The 17,362-nt window shown below is 51.5% G+C and overlaps 6 protein-coding genes across 6 annotated transcripts; 2 read left to right on the top strand and 4 right to left on the bottom strand.

The window, feature by feature from the left end:
- Window positions 1-20: 20 nt before the first annotated feature.
- Window positions 21-1,397, bottom strand: INS49_005497 (uncharacterized protein; the record flags this gene model as incomplete). Its single annotated transcript, XM_043166276.1, has 4 exons — window positions 21-43; window positions 295-321; window positions 370-909; window positions 980-1,397. 4 exons carry the CDS (start codon window positions 1,395-1,397, stop codon window positions 21-23), a joined length of 1,008 nt encoding a protein of 335 aa, XP_043017056.1.
- A 1,550-nt stretch (window positions 1,398-2,947) lies between these two features.
- On the top strand, window positions 2,948-3,847 carry INS49_005496 (uncharacterized protein; the record flags this gene model as incomplete). The annotated part of the gene is made up of 1 exon (XM_043166275.1): window positions 2,948-3,847. One exon carries the CDS (start codon window positions 2,948-2,950, stop codon window positions 3,845-3,847), a length of 900 nt encoding a protein of 299 aa, XP_043017055.1.
- A 368-nt stretch (window positions 3,848-4,215) lies between these two features.
- INS49_005495 (uncharacterized protein) lies at window positions 4,216-8,699 on the bottom strand (the record flags this gene model as incomplete). Its single annotated transcript, XM_043166274.1, has 8 exons — window positions 4,216-4,314; window positions 4,347-6,342; window positions 6,413-6,473; window positions 6,527-6,904; window positions 7,221-7,544; window positions 7,660-7,906; window positions 7,974-8,620; window positions 8,672-8,699. 8 exons carry the CDS (start codon window positions 8,697-8,699, stop codon window positions 4,216-4,218), a joined length of 3,780 nt encoding a protein of 1,259 aa, XP_043017054.1.
- Window positions 8,700-9,282: 583 nt separating this feature from the next.
- INS49_005494 (uncharacterized protein) lies at window positions 9,283-9,729 on the bottom strand (the record flags this gene model as incomplete). Its single annotated transcript, XM_043166273.1, has 1 exon — window positions 9,283-9,729. The coding sequence occupies one exon, from the start codon at window positions 9,727-9,729 to the stop codon at window positions 9,283-9,285; it is 447 nt and encodes a 148-aa protein (XP_043017053.1).
- A 3,952-nt stretch (window positions 9,730-13,681) lies between these two features.
- INS49_005493 (uncharacterized protein) lies at window positions 13,682-15,425 on the top strand (the record flags this gene model as incomplete). Its single annotated transcript, XM_043166272.1, has 3 exons — window positions 13,682-14,146; window positions 14,209-15,343; window positions 15,421-15,425. The coding sequence occupies 3 exons, from the start codon at window positions 13,682-13,684 to the stop codon at window positions 15,423-15,425; spliced, it is 1,605 nt and encodes a 534-aa protein (XP_043017052.1).
- Window positions 15,426-15,459: 34 nt separating this feature from the next.
- INS49_005492 (uncharacterized protein) lies at window positions 15,460-16,077 on the bottom strand (the record flags this gene model as incomplete). Its single annotated transcript, XM_043166271.1, has 1 exon — window positions 15,460-16,077. The coding sequence occupies one exon, from the start codon at window positions 16,075-16,077 to the stop codon at window positions 15,460-15,462; it is 618 nt and encodes a 205-aa protein (XP_043017051.1).
- Between the last annotated feature and the right edge of the window lie 1,285 nt (window positions 16,078-17,362).

Raw genomic sequence — 17,362 nt, 5'->3', positions numbered from 1 at the left:
GGTGCGCCGCCATTCATACCTCACTCATCTCGTCTGCGCAGTGCTTCAAAGATAGCGGCTTTAGTTTCGGAACGTTGCTGAAATGAGATTCGAGTTGACTTAGCGGCAAGACTAGTCAGCATACTAGTACAGCTTAATTTTGAACCGCATGCAGAATGAGCTTCTTGTAAGCTTGGACCGCAGTTTCTAACTCTCCAAGCGTAATTGCTTCATCGTCACCGTGGGAAACTAAGATGCTTCCGGGCCCGTAAAGGTACCGCGTGTGCTTTCCCTTCAAAGCAGGGATATCTGTACCATAGTTCACCACAGTTGTTTCAAAGCCTAGTATAGAGTTAGCCTGGAACGGTACTAGGTTATCAAGAGGCTTACCATCGACGTCGCAGGTAGTTTCGATAGCTCCATAGCCCCTAACATCGCACTCGAAATCGAAAGCCTTGTCGTCTATGCTTGTTAAGATGTCACGTAGCCTGGATTTGACAATTTCGCCGCCCTCCAGTTCCGGCCCGATGCCCACCCGAACAACGGTCCTGGCCGTGGCCGTGTCAGGGACCACATTGAGCGCGACGCCGCCGGACAGGAGACCGACATTGGTCGTGGTGTTGCCGTACCTCTCGCTAGTTCCCAAGTCCGCGTCTATGGTCCGGACCATGGCACGCATCAGCAGCTCCGTGGCGGTCTTAAAGCGCCAGGGGTACCCGCTGTGGCCGGAGCGGCCGTGCGCTGTGACCGTACAGGCGAGGCCGCCCTTGTGGCCGCAAGCCAAGAGGCCTTCTGTGGGCTCGCCGAATATGGCAGCTTTTGGCGGATCCGGCTGCTGCGACGTGACGTTCGAGAAGTAGACCATGCCGTCGCCCGCCCGCTCTTCGCCAACGACGTATACCAGCATCACATCATCGCTGGTGACTTCACCTGTCGACAGTAAATCCAGCAGAGCGATGACCTGGATCGCCACGCTCCCCTTTTGCGACCACGGTGTCACGCCCTGCGATCACCGTTTCGGCCGTGGGTGGCTCATGTCCCGTCCGCGAGTACGGGATGTAAGGCGGCACGGTGTCGATGTGGCTTGTCACCACGACCTTGGACGAGTTTGACTGCCGGGCAGCGGGCCACGCGACTACGTTGAACCGCACCGCCGAGTTGTTGGACGATGGGAGCGTCTGGCGCTCTGCTGCAAAACCCTGCTCCGTCAGATAGTTGATGAGGAACTCGCCGACATCAGCCTCACTGCCAGTCGTTGAGTTGAAGTCCACAAGTGACTTGTGCAGGGAAATGAGGCTGTCTCGATATGGGGGTGCGCTAGGGTCTGCGCTTGGGCTTGGACTGAGAGATTCCTGGGCCACGGCTATGACAGGTCGGAAAACGCCGGTAAGGATCATCGACAAAGTAAAAATCTTCATGGTGGATCGATGAAGGCAGTACACGTGGGCCAGAGACCCGAGTTTGCATTCCGGACGTATGAGCAGAGCTCAACCCAAAGATCCAGCTTGCTTCTTTACTGTTCGGGTGCGAGAACATTATCAATTACCTTTTGATTTTAACTTTCAATTCGATTTTGACGAAGCCAAGTCCGGAGAGGGGTATCAATCTCTTGGGAGCCTCAGTATTACGCCGAGGATGTGTCATCTTTTAGTTTGGAGTCCTTGAGTTCGGATCGCTGTTCAGGTACCCCCGACCATGAAGCCAATAAAAGTCTCTTTGGACAGACTCCATTAAATATTCCGATCTAAATCAATTATGAAAAAGTACAGGTGAGGGGCGGGAGAATCAGGAGTAGTTGCCGTTTCTCGGTAACAACAGGAAGCCGCATCGTAGCACTCGCTCGCGAACCCAATAGTGATGTGCTTGGGATGAAATTTCTTGGTACCAAGTACCGCGGCATATCTTGGCGGCTTACGTTGATCACAGCGTGCGGCTCCGGGCAACTTTTGGCGCAACAGGAAGTTCGGGTGGGGCGGGGGGGCTAAGCGGTGGCGGATGCGAGCGGGTGCTACCATTCTTGTCGTACTTGCAAGTGGCCGTGATACCTGGCTCCGGCGAGCCCTCCTCGTCAATGGCGAGAGGATGGTCTTGGAGGGGTCGGTAACCGCAAGTTGGGGAGACTTTCGTGGAGGGGCATGCCTGCATTGGCCCCTGTCAGCATGGCTGCTGGTCCTCCATGCATTCTCCGCCCTGCGCAGATATTTCATCTCGTTCTCCTTCCTCGTGTGTGGAGTCTCCCTTAATCAACCTCGTGTCGAACCAGGAACAGCTAGGAGATGACCGAAAACATCAATCACCATGGACTGGAGATATAATATTCTCTGCGAGGCGCTTACCGGTCGTTACACCCTCCTCCGTCCTTTGTCTTCTCCGTCTTTCGGCCATCATACTTCCCGAATCATGAACTGTATTCTTCAATACGTTTGAATTGCGCACTGGTCCCAAGTGAGAAAGGCACATACGAAGGATGAAGGGTGAGCTTTACCTGCATGGTTGAATCCCTTCTGACGCTGCAACCTTGGACGCTCTGAACCAAAGCCATGAATGATGCGAATGATCCCGGTCCCGCCATCTTCAGCCCCTTCTCGGGCCCGCGTGTAGGAAAACTATTGTCATTGTTATGAATAGCAGGTGCCTCATCTTCTCTCTCAATGGGGACCTTCCTGCTGTATATAAGTGATTTTCTACGCAAGGGAAGAACATTCCGGCGAGACTTTGGGTTGCCCCTATCGGATCTTGTGGAGATTAGATCCGATTGCAACTCTCTGGTCAACGCATGATCGGAGATGAAGCGATTTTATCCGTGCTGCTAGATCGGGCGCGCGCGGGGAAGTCTGTATTCGGTGGTCAGAAATAGGTCTTCCAATCGCCTCAAAAGAGGCGGTCGCCTTTCATCACAGCTTCAGCGGATACGTACAATAGTCCAATTCATTATCGGCGACAATTCAGTATCAGCGAAAACTCAGTGATGGCGATAACCAAAGATCAATTGGAGGAAAGTGTTCGCACCACGCGAGCCAACCTTAAATACCTGCTAGACGGGCCAAAAATCAATCGGCGTTTCGTCTCGGCCGGGGTGGAGGTAAACACGGGCCGCTACGGCCCTTACGAAACAACAATTCGCGACGGACGAGACATCAAAGACCACTTCTCATTCGATCGCCACGGCTTCCAGCTGCTCGACGCGCCAACTGAAGTGGTCGACTTTCACGACAAGTCCGAGGTCGAGGCCAGGTATCAGAACGAAGTCCGCGACCATGTCCAGCGCGCATTTGGTGCCGACTTCGTCGTACCCACGGGCTGGATGATCCGCACCTCGGGCGACATACCCAAGCCGAAAGAGTCAGGGGGCCCATATCGGCATTACGGAGGCGTTCAGCCCCCAGCAGGCGAGGTGCACGTCGACACGGAGCCCAGCCGCCAGCTCGCGGCTGCGCAGCGCGTCTACGAGAAGGAGCGGCCCGACGGCCCTGGCTTCAAGCGCTTCATCATCTCGAGCTTCTGGCGGACGTTCTCGCCGCCGCCGCAGGTGTGCCCGCTGGCGGTGTGTGATTCACAGAGCGTCGGAGACGATGAGGGAGTACCGAACACTCTTTGGGTTGTTGACAAGATACCGGAAGGCGACGAGATGTTCGCGGACATGGACGATGAGAAGCAGCTGGCGGCTGCGATCTTCCGACACAGCCCTGATCATCGGTGGTGGTATTTCTCAGGGATGAACCGCGACGAGGCGCTGCTGCTCAAGTTCCATGACAGTGACCGCAGCGTCGGCTGGCGTACGCCGCACACGGCTTTCTGGGATGACAGCTTTCCTGATGCTAATATGCGAGAGAGTATAGAGTGTAGGAGCATTGCATTCTTCGAGTAGTTGGTGTAGGATTCTCATTGGCAAAAAAGAGGCGGCTTACGGAATAATGAACCGGATTACTCGTCTGTATACATGAATTCTCCACTCAATCCGTCCTTGATAATTCCTCCATTCCGATGCACCACCCCCCGGAGAAATTGGAGCAAAGCAGGAGCAGCTATGTCTAATAATTCACACGTGTAGCATGATATTTGAATTGCTGTTTCGAATTCCTCCACCAGCAGTTTGAAACCAAGGGCTGTACGGTATAGGCAAGCAGTAGCTAAGCAGTAGATACATAACCAAGGGCCTAAATTCTACTATACAGTCTAGTTTAGCTACGTTTTTAACAAGGTAAATGTAAATTTTATGAGACTACTTATCAGTACTTATGCGGAATAAAAGAGCTGGGTAACGACGAATGAAGGTCGGAAGCTGGGTGAGCTGACTCTGGAAGCTGAGTGGCCCAACTTTGGCTGGTTCTCGCGCTGAGCACTCCGACATCAGCTCCTCGACCCACGAGAAATTCCACCATGTCCTCCCTCTGGGCCTTCACAGCAACCTTCAAAGGTGTTTCGAGAAAGGGCAGGGTCCCAAATTTTGGGTGCTCAGCTAAGATCCTTTTCAACGAGGGTGTTTCATGGTCCTCTGGCCTGCCTGCCGCGTTGATATCTGCTCCATAATCAAGCAGCAGCCCCATCGTCTTGGTGCTGCCCGTAGCTGCCGTTACTTGGAGAATGGTATGGGCGAACTGACCCTGTGGCGCGCACGCATCGGCTCGTTGACTCAAAAGATATTCGACTATGTCGAGCCTCTGGCGTCTAACAGTTTCATATAGAGCCGTCGTCCCATGCAGCCCCTTAATGTCAATTATCGCTCCTTTGTTGACCAAGAGATGAAGCATCTCTGGGTTTCCAGACTTGACAGCGCGGTTCAAGGTCTCCCCCAACACCTCGGAGTTATCAAAAGTCGCTCCGTGATCGAGAAGTAAAGTAGCGAGGGGCAGATTATCAGTGCTCATGGCGATTGACAAAGCCGGCGTGTGCCCATCCCCTACTTTGACGTCAGGATCTGCTCCTCTCTCAACGAGATACTTGAAGGTCTTTAAGTTCCCTAGGTTGACAGCTGTGCGATAGAGGTAGTACAGCGTCCATGGTTCAACAATGTACTCCTGGAGTATCCATTTGACCAGACTGTCGCTGCAACCCACCCATATCTTATTCCTCATCAGTATTTCACCTCCTTTGTCCACCCAGTGAAGCTTTTGGCTCCTTCTTGGGTCACGGGTGGTCGATGAAATCGGAGACCCGCGTATTTCATATTCCAGCAAGATCTTGACAACTTCATCGTCCCTGGCTAAGTGGAGTGGGATTCGGCCACAATTGTCCTCCGTGGTTAGGAGCGAGGGACATGAGCCTTGTCTACAGCATTCTAACTCGAGGAGATCCTTCACCATGGTTATATTCGATGCTTCGCAAGCGACATGCAGTGCAGTCTTGTAGGATAGGTTTCGAACTGTGGCGTCTTCAAATCCGGACAAGAGGGCTGGCTGGTCTGTGTTGTGAGAGACAGGGGAGAAGCCGAAGCTCACCATAGAGAGGAAGGGGTTGGGTTTCAGCGCTTCATTCTCTTGGCCCTCCATGTAAGTGATAGTATTGTGGTAGATTGCATCAATGCCTCGGGAGCCCGAACCGTATCGTTCGGCCTGACAGATGACCCAACCTTCGAAACCAGGGTGTGCGCTTTGGAAGAACTTTCCCATTCGCTGAATAAATGAGTTCTCCCCGTGGAGAGTCTGACAATGGCGAAGCCAGAATCGAAAAAGATATGCGCCAAAGCGCAGGAGATTCGGCGGCCTCAGCTTGAACTCGATTGGTCCATGCCAAGGTTTTGTCGTCAAATATGAGCTTCGCACCGATGCTGCCGCGCTGGCCCCCCAGCCGACCAGGTCTATTCCGGCGTTGATCCATATTGGATGATCAGGTCGTTCTAAAGCACACATGGCCACGTCTGCCATTGTTCGATGACTCTCCTTGATTGAGAAGGTAGCTTTACCAGCATCTCTAATTTTATCCACGAACTTCTTGGCTGAAAGATGTTCATACTCAAGACGGCCTTCTTCGTTCACCTTCAAGAAACTGGAATACAGTCGTTCGATGTGATCGTGCTCCAGCTCCTCATAGTGTTCAGGCTTGCTTGGGTTGAAACAGACAGCTTCGTGGACCGCCTGGGGCGTTAGGTTCTCGAATGCGGCGGTCATTATCTGGAAAAGACGGACTTGCAGATCTTTGTCCTGACCGTAATCCCCATTGACATACCAAAGCTTCTCGTAGGCATCCCTGATGGCCATCTTGTCTCGGTCGTGTCTGGACTCATCGATTTTGTCATGGGGGAGATCTCTCAGGCTCTCGAGCTTTTTGAGTTTGTTCAAAAGCGTCTTCGCGTTGACTTCACGTTTCACAGCATTGCTATTCCTGGGGAAGAACACACCGAGCCAAATTTCGACCCAACGAAGCCTGCGGCCAACATTAATACCGAGACTAGTTGATGTGCACATGACGATTAGGCACGTGTTGAGCTTCATACATTCCACCAGCAGACTCCAACAACGCAGCCTTTAGTTCATCGAGCAAGGCAGCGTCCTTGACTGTTTCCTTTCAGCGGTGTGAACTCACAGACGCGACGCTGAGCGCCACTCACAGAAAACGCTCTTCTCCCATCTGACCTGTTTGCTTTTTGAGGCAATCTGATCATCAATAAAGTTCTTCATGTCATTCCTTGGCTCGGGCTGTACAACATCAAATGTCTGCACAGAACCACCAAAGTAACTCCTCACCGGAACGTGTGGCTGCGACGAGAGTAGTAGATAGGGGCCATTTGGTCCCCGCGGCAGATTGGATAGGAATTCGAGCAGTGTCATGTAGTCGTCAAGTAACTTGCATTCGTCGAGCGCGTCGAGTACAAGTACGATCGCGGTGGAGCTAGAAGCGATAAGCTCCTTGAGTAATGGCTCCCATGCCTTCTTCATAGTGACCTGTGCTTCTGGATTTGATTTCGCCGATTGGTAGAGTTGCATAGCTGGGGTCGCCACGCTACCATTAGTGTTCCACGCCAGCCGTCGGCATAACGCACGAATTACGGTCTCGTATTTGGGGCCGGGGCCGACTCCGCTGCCATGGCAGTAATAAGGCACAAAGTTGACTCCACGGACGGGAAAATCCTCGAAGTAGGAAATAGTCCGGCATCTAGGAAGTGCTTGTTTAGAGTGGGGTGTAACAAATGTTGCAGTCACAAGACTTGTGGACTTACAGCAGCGTAGTCTTATCCGTTCCCACTGCGTTTTATTTAACAAATCTGGCCGCTGAATGATGAAATAAGCAGAAGGAGTACCTACTAGATCCCTTCACCCAGAAAACTAGATTCTCCGCTGTATTTTCACGGATACCAGCCACCCATGATGTGAACGCGGACGTCTCAAGGAACCAGTTACCGACCATCGAGCTGGTGTTCTGGACACCGGTCCTCTCGTTGACTGTCTGGTGCAGAGGCTCCGGGTCCTCTTGGCGGCTCCAAATCCAATCGAGCGTTTCACTGTTCGTTTCGATGGCCTTGAGTATCAACTCAACTTGACTCTTTAGCTCTCCGAGTTCTGAGTCTCCGTCTTGAATCTGCTCATACGCCCGTCCCCATTCGGAAGGGCCCGAGATCAAACTCGCTTCTACATCACATTGTAAGCGAAAACCCATTTTAAGCATGCGAGAGGCACAGGGAATCGCGCACCTACTCGGAGAGAATTCGAAACACATAGAGACGGAGAGAGAGAAAAGACTTACTGGAACGACTGTATCGAGTCCGTCCGTCTTTGTGTATCTCGGAAATCAGCGCAAGGCTGTCGAGGTATAACTTACAGAGCCTCTCTTCTATCAGTCCAACCTTCTGCTTCACCTCCTGCATGGAATTCATCTTCATCCGCTTTAGTTCACCTTCGCGGGAAGCCGACTTGCTAATGAAAATGTTTGTCTTCAATAGAAAGCCCATTACTTTGTCGCGTGCTTCGGGGTCCCAGATACCGAAACAGAGCTGTCATCGGCAAGTCAGCGCGGCTCGATGCGGCCGTCGAGATGGTATGTCTTTCGCTGCAGCCTACCTCGACAAGAAGGAACACGCCCGTGGTAACAAGAGGCGCGACCTTGTGGGGATCCAGATCGCTTAGGCTTTGCGCTATGCCCTTGACCGTGCCCAGAGAGGGCATATATGCCTTGCATGTCCGGAGCCACTTGCATTTCGTCTCCTTGGCCGCTAGGCCCAACCCCGGGGCATCTAACCAGGTGCCCCAGGTGCCCCCATCTTTCAGCTCTTGAATTTTGGCGATTTGGCCAACGATCAGCCCATACTCTTCTAATTTTTCCTTTTCGAAGAGCTCCACCGCTTTGATCCATATTGGGCTTTCGTCGTCGCGAAGGGGTACTTGTGGACTGTCAGGGTGTGTCAGTGGAGCAGCTTCTGGCGCATTTGCCGCAGTCGCGGTGGCTTGTTGTCCAGCTGGATCCTCCCTCACTTCGACGAGAACACTTTTTGCTACCAAATCGGCTACCACCCTGAGGTCTTCCTTTGCGGGGGCTTGACCTGCCATCGTCGAGGAGTCAGTTTGGGTTCCCGAGGTGGTGTTCCCGAAGCCAGCAATGCCCGACTCTTCCTCATTCTCAGCAACCTTTCCTGGATGGCTGAAACCCTCAGACCGCTCAGCGGTGCCTCCAGCCGATCCGACAACATTGCGCTTTGCCCGATCGGAGCCTGTTGTGTTACCGGATGACTTGGTAGACCTGAAGTGATCTTTCCACCAACGATAGGGGGACCGATGACCCTGCACCATGGTGTAGTAGCGCGCTGTTCAGACTTTCAAAGCTTTTGAGCTGGGATTTCTCAGTTTGGAGGGGGGCTGGTAAGCACAGTCAAGACACAACCTAAGTGGGCTCCCTGTGTAGGAGCCACAAGGAACGGGACCCGATGACATAAGAATGCAGCTGCAGTCAAGTACATGATTTGTTCTTACCTCAAGGCATGGTGATATTGTGCCTACGGCGCCCAGCCACCTGGACAAACCATAACTGCAAGTACTAGTAGAGCTATACCTGAAATCGCGATGCAAAGTAACGCCGAAATGAGCCAAAGATGTCACCATGCAGCTCCAATCGGGGTAGAAGAAAGCTAAGATGGTTTTTTGAAAAGGCATGTATTTACGTATGTGGTCACTCATCTGCCACAACATTCTTCATCTCTCGGCCCTTCCGAACCGCCAAAGGCCCAATGTCAATTCCTTTGCCCTCCTCCCTTCCCAACTCTCCTCCTCACTCTCTTCCTGCTCTTGGAGGTCCTCGAGCCTTGATTCCGAAGCCCGAGTGAGCTGGTCCTCCCATGAAGAAAGCTTTCACCGGCAACCACGAGATCTCATCAACTCAAGAATCGTGTATCCTAAATTTCTCGATCGGTACACTCTCATCAAAGGTGTCCCGATAGAACTCATCCATCAATATAATCAGGCCGTCCTTGATTGTCAAATGGAGCATTGCTGAGAACTGGAAGTTTTTCCCCGACGCCTTCCTCGTCGGCAGGTCTCCCGTGTTTGTCCCGTAGTTTATAGTCCTGAAGCTGCAGCTGCCATTCTTCCCGTGCTCGTCGACGTCGCCAGCCCACCAGATTGGCGTAGAGGGGTCTAAAATGACCCTGAAGTCTGGGTTGGCGACGCGCCAGATCTTGTGGTGGTCGCGAATGTTGGTCGAGATGACTTGGAAGGCGTGGTCGGTGTAGACAGCTTTGGGACTGAAGAGCTCTACGAATGCCGCAGTGTTGTCCTGGGACCACGCTGCGGCCCAACGTTCGGGGATCGATTTAAGGTCGGACATGTTGGGAAATCTCAATAATGGGCGGGAAGATGGTCGAGGTGCTGCAAAAAAACGAGTTGAGGGAGAAGGTCAGGGGCATGTATCTTTAAATTAGCGTGAGAAACGAATATCACGAAATGCGGCATACTGGGCCTCTTATGACTTTACCAATCGCGCTCCGGGACACATTTGGGCGCTCGGTTTCCGGGAAGTCTTTACGTAAACCAACTCAATCCCACTATCGTCGTGGTTTGATTTGCAACAACGAGATCTAAGTTTGGACCATTCCCCGGATGAATCAAGGTTGTCAGAGAGACCTGACAAAGGAGCCGCTGGTAATGACGACACACGGGTTGTGGCATTGACGGTGTAGGTGTCTCTTCTAGGCGCTAACTTCTTACGTAAAGGTGGATAACTAACACGGAGCCAGAGAGGACTCCGGATCTGCTAACAAAAAGGAGCAAATTTAGACGTCGGGCTTTGCTAGGCTTTTGAGATTCGCCCCTGCAAACCTTATTTTGAGGTTCTCGCTTAGTCAAAACCTCTCAATACGACACTCCGTATAGTCTAAGACAATAAATTGTTTAGGGCTATTAGGTTAGAACCCTTTGCTTGCTGTCTAAAGATGCAATATTTTCGAGCTCTTATGGCGCTATAGACTGCCACGGGGAGGTGCTTCAGTCAGGCGCATTCATGTGTCCTGCCAGTGATGCCGGGAGTCCTGGCGAGCAGCCTTGGCACGCCTTACAATAGCAGCGAAGATGAAAAGGGGGATCACCAGCTCCACAAGCGTATTAGTAGTTTGTTGGTCCGACGGCCCGCGGATAGTCTTTTGTCCGGCGAACCGAATCATTGTACGCTGTGCACGTGTTGTTCAATTCGTGTGGATAAAGATAAGTATATCCTTCGTCACTACCGTTCTAAGTAATGCAGAATTAGATTATCATAGTTGACCTGTATTGAGTTGAAACTCAGTCTGAGTAGGAACTTTGACCGGCTGGTTGTAAACACCTGTAGCCTGAGAGACTGCAATGAATTGATGGCAGTTTCGACTGCTGCAGTCCAGATGCAGAAGACTCCCAGACGCATACCGCACTACCTAAGTACTGGCCCGCAGAGGTGGTCACTGTGAAGCGAAGGCCTTCCAGGATCAATTTGCCAAAATATGACTTTCATTCGCTAGGACCTTGAACGGATAGTTGTGGTGAACAGAATCATCGAGTTTCTAGCATTGAAAAAAATACACTTCAAAGTTGAAATCAATTATAGAGTAGCACCACATTTCCAGCGGGACTAGAATTTGTAGAAACGTCTTTGTCACGGCGCAGCAATGTAAGACTGCACTGGTTGTCCAGAATCATTGTGGACAACTCTGGTCTTTTGGTGTAGGCATGCCATGGTGCAGCGGCTACCTAGGTAGGGGCGCCGTCTCAGACCTAGGATTGTTCCGGGGTTTCCTCAATCCGTGCTCTCCGAGAGTCTACCTTTGTCCTGTACCCCGGTGTTGTCTCCTGGGAATTCGCGCCTCCTTGATGGATCCTTTCTGCAAGTTTAGGTCCATTACTTGAAGTACCAGAGCCCCACTTACCCATTATGCTGGCCAGGAATTGAAAAATGGCCAGCATGCCGGGGATGCTCAGAATTCTCAATATCGCATCGTGTTCCACTTCCGGACTCGGTTTGTTTGTCCATCTTCGGGGGGTTTTAGCCAGTTTTCCACTAGCAGAATTCGGAGCACTGGCTTCTTGTGCCCGGTTCAAGTCTTCTGATGCGTTTCCCACATCCACCAAATTGCTTGTGTTTCTCGCAGTTGTGTAAGTTGCATCATCGCTCAAGGGCCTTTGGATCGTACGATGTGAGAGTGCGTCAAGTATTCTTATAAAATCTTCCACCCCAAGGAGTGGTTGTTCACCTCGTCTCGTGTCTGCCTCAAACCCTCCATTTTGTGAATTCTGCTCTGGGCTTTGGAGCACTGGACGGCTGCTATTGCTGCCCAAAGGCTGTTGGCTGGTTCCAATCGCTTGATTCGCGACTGGCGCTTCGACAGAGGGATCCGAAGGTCCTAGTGGCGTACCTGGTGGTAGTTGTTGAAATGTGGTACCAGGCATACTGTCGGGTATTTCGATCGGGATCCGTACAAGGTTTTCCATTTCCATCGCCAAAGGAAGACCCTCAGCGATTTTATCGAGACCCTGTGAGAACCTCCGATGGTCCTCGAAGTCCACTAGGGTGACCACCTTGCCCTCCCTTGCCCCATCGAAATTGAACTTGGACTCGATTTGGTGATGCCATTTTGCAAGCTTCCCCTTAAACTTGACTTTTATGACAAAAGGCTGTCCAGAATGCTCGAAGGCGAATGCGGTTCGAAACTTGGGGTTATGAAAAGATTGGCCTTCCAGCTCGTTTTCGTTCAGATCCCATCTCAGCGACTTGTAAGCTGACGTTCGTCCTCTTCGTAACAATTGCCCGCTGAACGACCAGCGGGCTTCGTGTTTGTAAGTCTTATTTTTTTCGTACCCCATACCGCTAACGCCGTAGCTGAGGATGTTCGTCTCCGGTATAGCCTTCATTGTCGACGTATACTCGGCTGCTTTTTTCTCGCCTCCCATGCATTTGGGACCATACCAATCCGTCATCCCGACGGACGTATTTGAAGGATGGGGTTCTTTTCGAGGCCGGCGAGCTTTGTACAGCTGCAAACACGGGTCATCTCCATCCAGAGTAATCGTCACGGTGACATTGCTGACCCTGCAGCCTGAGGGCGGGCCAAAGTTCAGATTAAGATGAATGATACCCCCCGGGTGACCGTGCAGTGTGCCCCATTTGGATTGTTGAAATAGGAATTGACAGTCAACATTTACTTTGCCGATGGATTTTGAACCGAGACTGCTTGTGGAGGTGTTTAGAGGTTTGGGATCATCGTATCTTCCGAAACGGCGGAAAACGCTCAGAAGCTTGGGCTGCGCGAGCGGAGTCTCACGCGAAGGGATGGAGACGGACATCGTTGCAGAATAGTGGTGTGACAGCAGAGTTCCAGATATGATGGCTGTTCAAGAAGAAAAGGCTTTTATGGCTTGAGTCTCCAAAGAAATGTTCTTCCGCCATCGCACGAAACCAAGGACTGGAGCTGAAGATAAGGGGTGTCATGTTGCTGACCGAGTGCTCGGTTGTGTAGCACAGGAGACGCTAATAACGAAAATGGGCTGATATCGGCGCTTCATTAAGCCACATTAGGCCCCCATTCGTGCAGAATCGCCGTTCGAGGAAATGATCAGTTTTATCATGCAGGATGACTGCATAACCGAAGGAAAGCGGAACAACCTGGACTTTAGGCTGGGGCTCGCGGGAGGATTCCAAAAATGTCTCACCTACTCGACCACATAAGGCTACGCATTAGCCGCTTCTTTTGCTTTGGAAATCATTTTGCGAAGTGAAACTTTAAAAGCGACCATATTCATACACTTCGTGAGTCTATCGGCGGCTGCACCTTATCCAAGTTTCCTCGCCGCTGCCACCGGAAGTTGGTGGAGCTTCGATGGCAGGTCAAAGTAACGAAGGGAATGCTAACAGCAGCACCAAGCAAGTACCTGCCTGGGAATTGCCAAGCCAGCAAGGCAAGGTCCCCGAAACCGGCGTTGAGAGGTCCAGGTCGAGATCCAGAAGCAGTCGCGAGGAATGGTGGGACTTGCCCCCCGAGGCTGACGTAGAACGAGTGGTGGTCCGAGGCCGTCCAACCATGTTGACTGGAAGCCAATCTGAGAGTCGGCTCAATCAGAACCGCAAAATTTCTAAGAGGGTGCTTGATCCATTACCTGGTCCTTCATCTCGTCCTTCCTCTCAAGATTCAGCAAGCAGCGGACCATCACGATCACGAGAGGCTGCATCACCATCAATACCTACTCGAGACGAAAAGCAGAGATCCAAAATTCACTTTGAAACACGAGACAATGAAGATCAGGCATATTATTCAACCATGCCACGCACTCCGACTAGTATCAATGCAGTCTATAATTCCGTGGAAGCGAAAGACGTCACAGTCCGTGTGGAGCTCGATGTATCCAAGGATCTCGGTGATGAGTTGGAAATTCTAAATCGCCTTTCACGTACCGGCAACTTTTCTTTGGGCAAAGAGTTCTTCAACTCTCACCTGAAAGCACATATCGATGACCCAGCTGTTTTCGTACAGTACGCAGAAATGCTGCTCGAGCAAGGAGACTTCAAATCTTTGCTGTTGCTAGACGACAAACCCATATTCTGGGAATACGGAAATCAACAACTCCAAGAACCAAAGTCTGGAATCCAACGGTTGGAGCTTAATTGGAAGCTTATCAGGGCGGTTGCTTTGTGCCATAGCCAGCACACACTGAGCAGCGTCTGGGAGGGCATAGATGGAGCTGCGAAGGTAGTCCCAAGCGCGTCGGCAACCAATTCTACTGAGGTAAGAAGATCGAGGTTCTGGGAATAAGTATTCCAGGCTGATTATGAACTTTTTCATTATAGCTCAAAATCTTCAGCTTGGCGGTACGTTTACGTGAGCTCACTCGTACACAAACAATCTTCAACCTCGATGAAAGAAATTGGAGGGAGTGGACGGACTGGCAGGGACTTTACAGAAAGCTCCTGTCCGAAGACAGGATATGGGACTTCAGAGACGTATTCTTTGCGTTGAGTGTGTCCCGCAGCACAAAAGAAGCGTTGGCTGAGCTTGTTGGCTCTGCATCCCCTTCAGACCAAATGCTTGCGGACTGGGAAACGGGTGCTCCGGATGAGTCTACCAACCTTGCATTGCTCGAAATACTGTCCTTCATGGCGCTCAACGCCGAGACACATCCAGGAGTCCTGCCTTTCGCTGGAGAATGCCTGCGATCAGCCGAGCGCATCGGCAATTCAATCATCAGCAACTTCCCACATGCAGTCCACACACGACCATTCATCCAATGGATAGTTGCCAAGGCTTTGTTCGACTCAAGCATACTGGATTTTGAATACCTTCTCGACTATCCTGGACAAGTCTCTTTCTACAGTGGGGAGGAAATGCCATACTACATCCCGGTTCGTAAAGAGAATCCTGAGTGGCAGCCACGGAACCTCACAGCTATAGCCCGTGAGAGTCTCACAATGGCAGTCAGCTCATTCAAACAGATGCAGGACTACCAGTCGGAAGCGCGGTGTCTGAAGCTGTTGGCTCTTGGGACGAAGGCACCCGAAGGACTTTTAGATGACTTGGCCCATCTCCAAAAGTCGAAGCAGCTTGACAAAGCTGGCTATCTCTCCACGTGTCTGTCGAGATACCTGACTTGCAATGATGAGAGCTCAAGGGCGTCACTTCTCAGAGACCTGGAAAGCTTTGGCTGGTGGCGTGACCCGGCCAACGTTATCGACCCAAACGCAGCAGCGGCAAGGGACGTTCTGCAGCATGCATTATCACAGAACGATGCCAATGGAGCCACAAAGAGCATGGAAGCGGCTTTAAGATACTACGAATATCTGGACGCTTCATTTGCAGAAACCATAAATCGGAACATTTCACCATCATCGGGGGCGGGGCTGGAAGCGCAGGGATCGAGAGAGAATATCAACGTAGATGAGCAGAGGAAAGCTGAAGAAGAAATCAACGAACAAATGAGACTCGAAGGTGAAAGGAGGTACCAACAAATACGACGCGAGGGCGAGGAATTCATCCGGGCAGAGATTTCAAGGAGGCTACAAGAGCTTGAGTATCAAAGAGCCGAGGACCAGCGTCGTCGAGAGTTACAACAAAAAAGGGAAGAGATTGAGAGGAGAGATAGGCAAGTAATGTTTGAAGAGCAGAGGCGAATGGAAGAGATACGGAGGAGAGAAGAGCGGAGCAGAGAACTGCAAAGGAGAGAAGAGCAGAATAGAGAAGAGCAGAGGAGGGAAGAGCAGAGGAGAGTTGAAGAGATGAGGCGAATTGAAGAGCAGAGGCGAGTTGGAGAACAGAGCAGGGACCAGGTGAGACGGGGCGTAATCGAGGATCGAGAGAGGAGAGAAAGAGAAGATCAGGAGCTCCAGAACAAGATAGACCGTGAAGTTGATCAGCGCCTGAGGCAGGAACAAGACAGAAGAGACGCGGACGCACGCAAAAGGGAAGTCCAGCGCCAGCATGACGATGATGTGGCCAGGAGAGCCGTCGAAGATGAAATGGCAAGACAGAGAACCATTCGGGAACAGGAAAGCAGGATACAGGCTGAGGTTGAGGGAATGTGGAGGGAACGCCTTGATAGGGAGGCCGAGGCTCGCCGCCGAGAAGACGATGCCCGCCGCCGAGATGACGAGGCTCGTCGCCGAGAATCGGAACTTCGTCAACGAGACCGAGAAGACAGTCCCCATGAACCCATGTACCGACATATTCCTCGCAGAGAGAGGCGATGGTAGTAGCCCGGCATACTATTGGGGACACTAATGATGGTTCCGAGGACAACAGGGAAGCTTTAGAAGGAGGGAGTAGCCAAAGTGGGATCATAGCTTTTGTCTTGGCGTTACCAAGGTGTCACTGAAGTCTGTTTATCATATTTAACACTGCGTTCTTCCTGGGCACTGGTCATAAAGTGGTTTTCAATAACGTACCCGCTCCGGCTTCCGACCATGTTTCATTCCGGCCGCCCCACAGTCGCGTTCAACCGTGTGCGCGTCTCCCCTAAATTCAACCATTCCTCCGCGAGGGAGGACATTCTGCCCACCAGAGTTCATCCAAACGTTAATCTAGTCACCATCGAGCCTCTTAGTGAAGCTAAGCTGTATGTCGCCATTATAGCGGTTAGGGATAGTATCCCCGTCAGGGAGGACCAAGTACATCCCCCGGAGCACACTTAACGACTGCCTCGCCGGCACACAAAGCTATCAGGTCTCCACCAAAAATTAGGCGGTCCTTTCAGAAATTCAAGAGGATCATTTGGCAATGTTTTTAGTCAACCAAAGTAGTATCGTTGAATCAGCTCCGGTGCTTTCCTTCACATGACTAGCTAATATTAGCGTTGGCAGACGATTAAGCAACTGTGAGGCAACCCTTGTGAGGAGCTTGGATGTATGGCTGTGATCAGCTTCTCCCATCTTGGAGAAGAATGTGAGGGCTTTCGTAAGACCCAAGAATGCCCAGATCGGGTCCGGCGGGTCGAGCGGCTCACCATGTATATCTAGTGTTGTTCTTGTAAAGCTGAAAACCCAGCATGCCTCTTTTCCTCGAAGCAGAAGCGGTCTCCAACAAAAAACCGTCGATATATCGCGCACGAGAGCTACGTTCGCCTATGCCAATAAGGCGAGGGCATTATCCGTTGGTGCAAAGTCTCAGGGATCAGGAAGCGTTTGAAAGAGGGTGTCAAAAAAAAAACAGAGAAACATAACGACTTACGTTGTAAAGATATCAGTCACGTTGTGCCATGTGCGCACACCGGTACGCGGAGGTCAGGTCAGAGAATCTTCGATCCCGATTGCGACGATCCTTACTGCATCTAGCGACCGATCCCGGAACTCTCGGTCAAGGACTTCAGGATTTGGATGTATTGGACAGCTCACTTACCCGTCGAGTCGAATGGCGGACTGCTGACCGCTGTCGGTCTGCGTTCACGTATAGCTGAGATCCGAGAGAGCTGCGGACGCTTCCTATATCCTGCCATTACATTCACAGGGGATTTGC

The sequence above is a fragment of the Diaporthe citri genome (genome assembly GCF_014595645.1).
Source record: "Diaporthe citri strain NFHF-8-4 chromosome Unknown scaffold_18, whole genome shotgun sequence".
In the NCBI taxonomy this organism is placed as follows: Eukaryota; Fungi; Ascomycota; class Sordariomycetes; order Diaporthales; family Diaporthaceae; genus Diaporthe; species Diaporthe citri.
The sequence above is the reverse complement of the archived record's forward strand: the minus strand, read 5'-3'. Positions and strand labels throughout refer to the sequence as shown.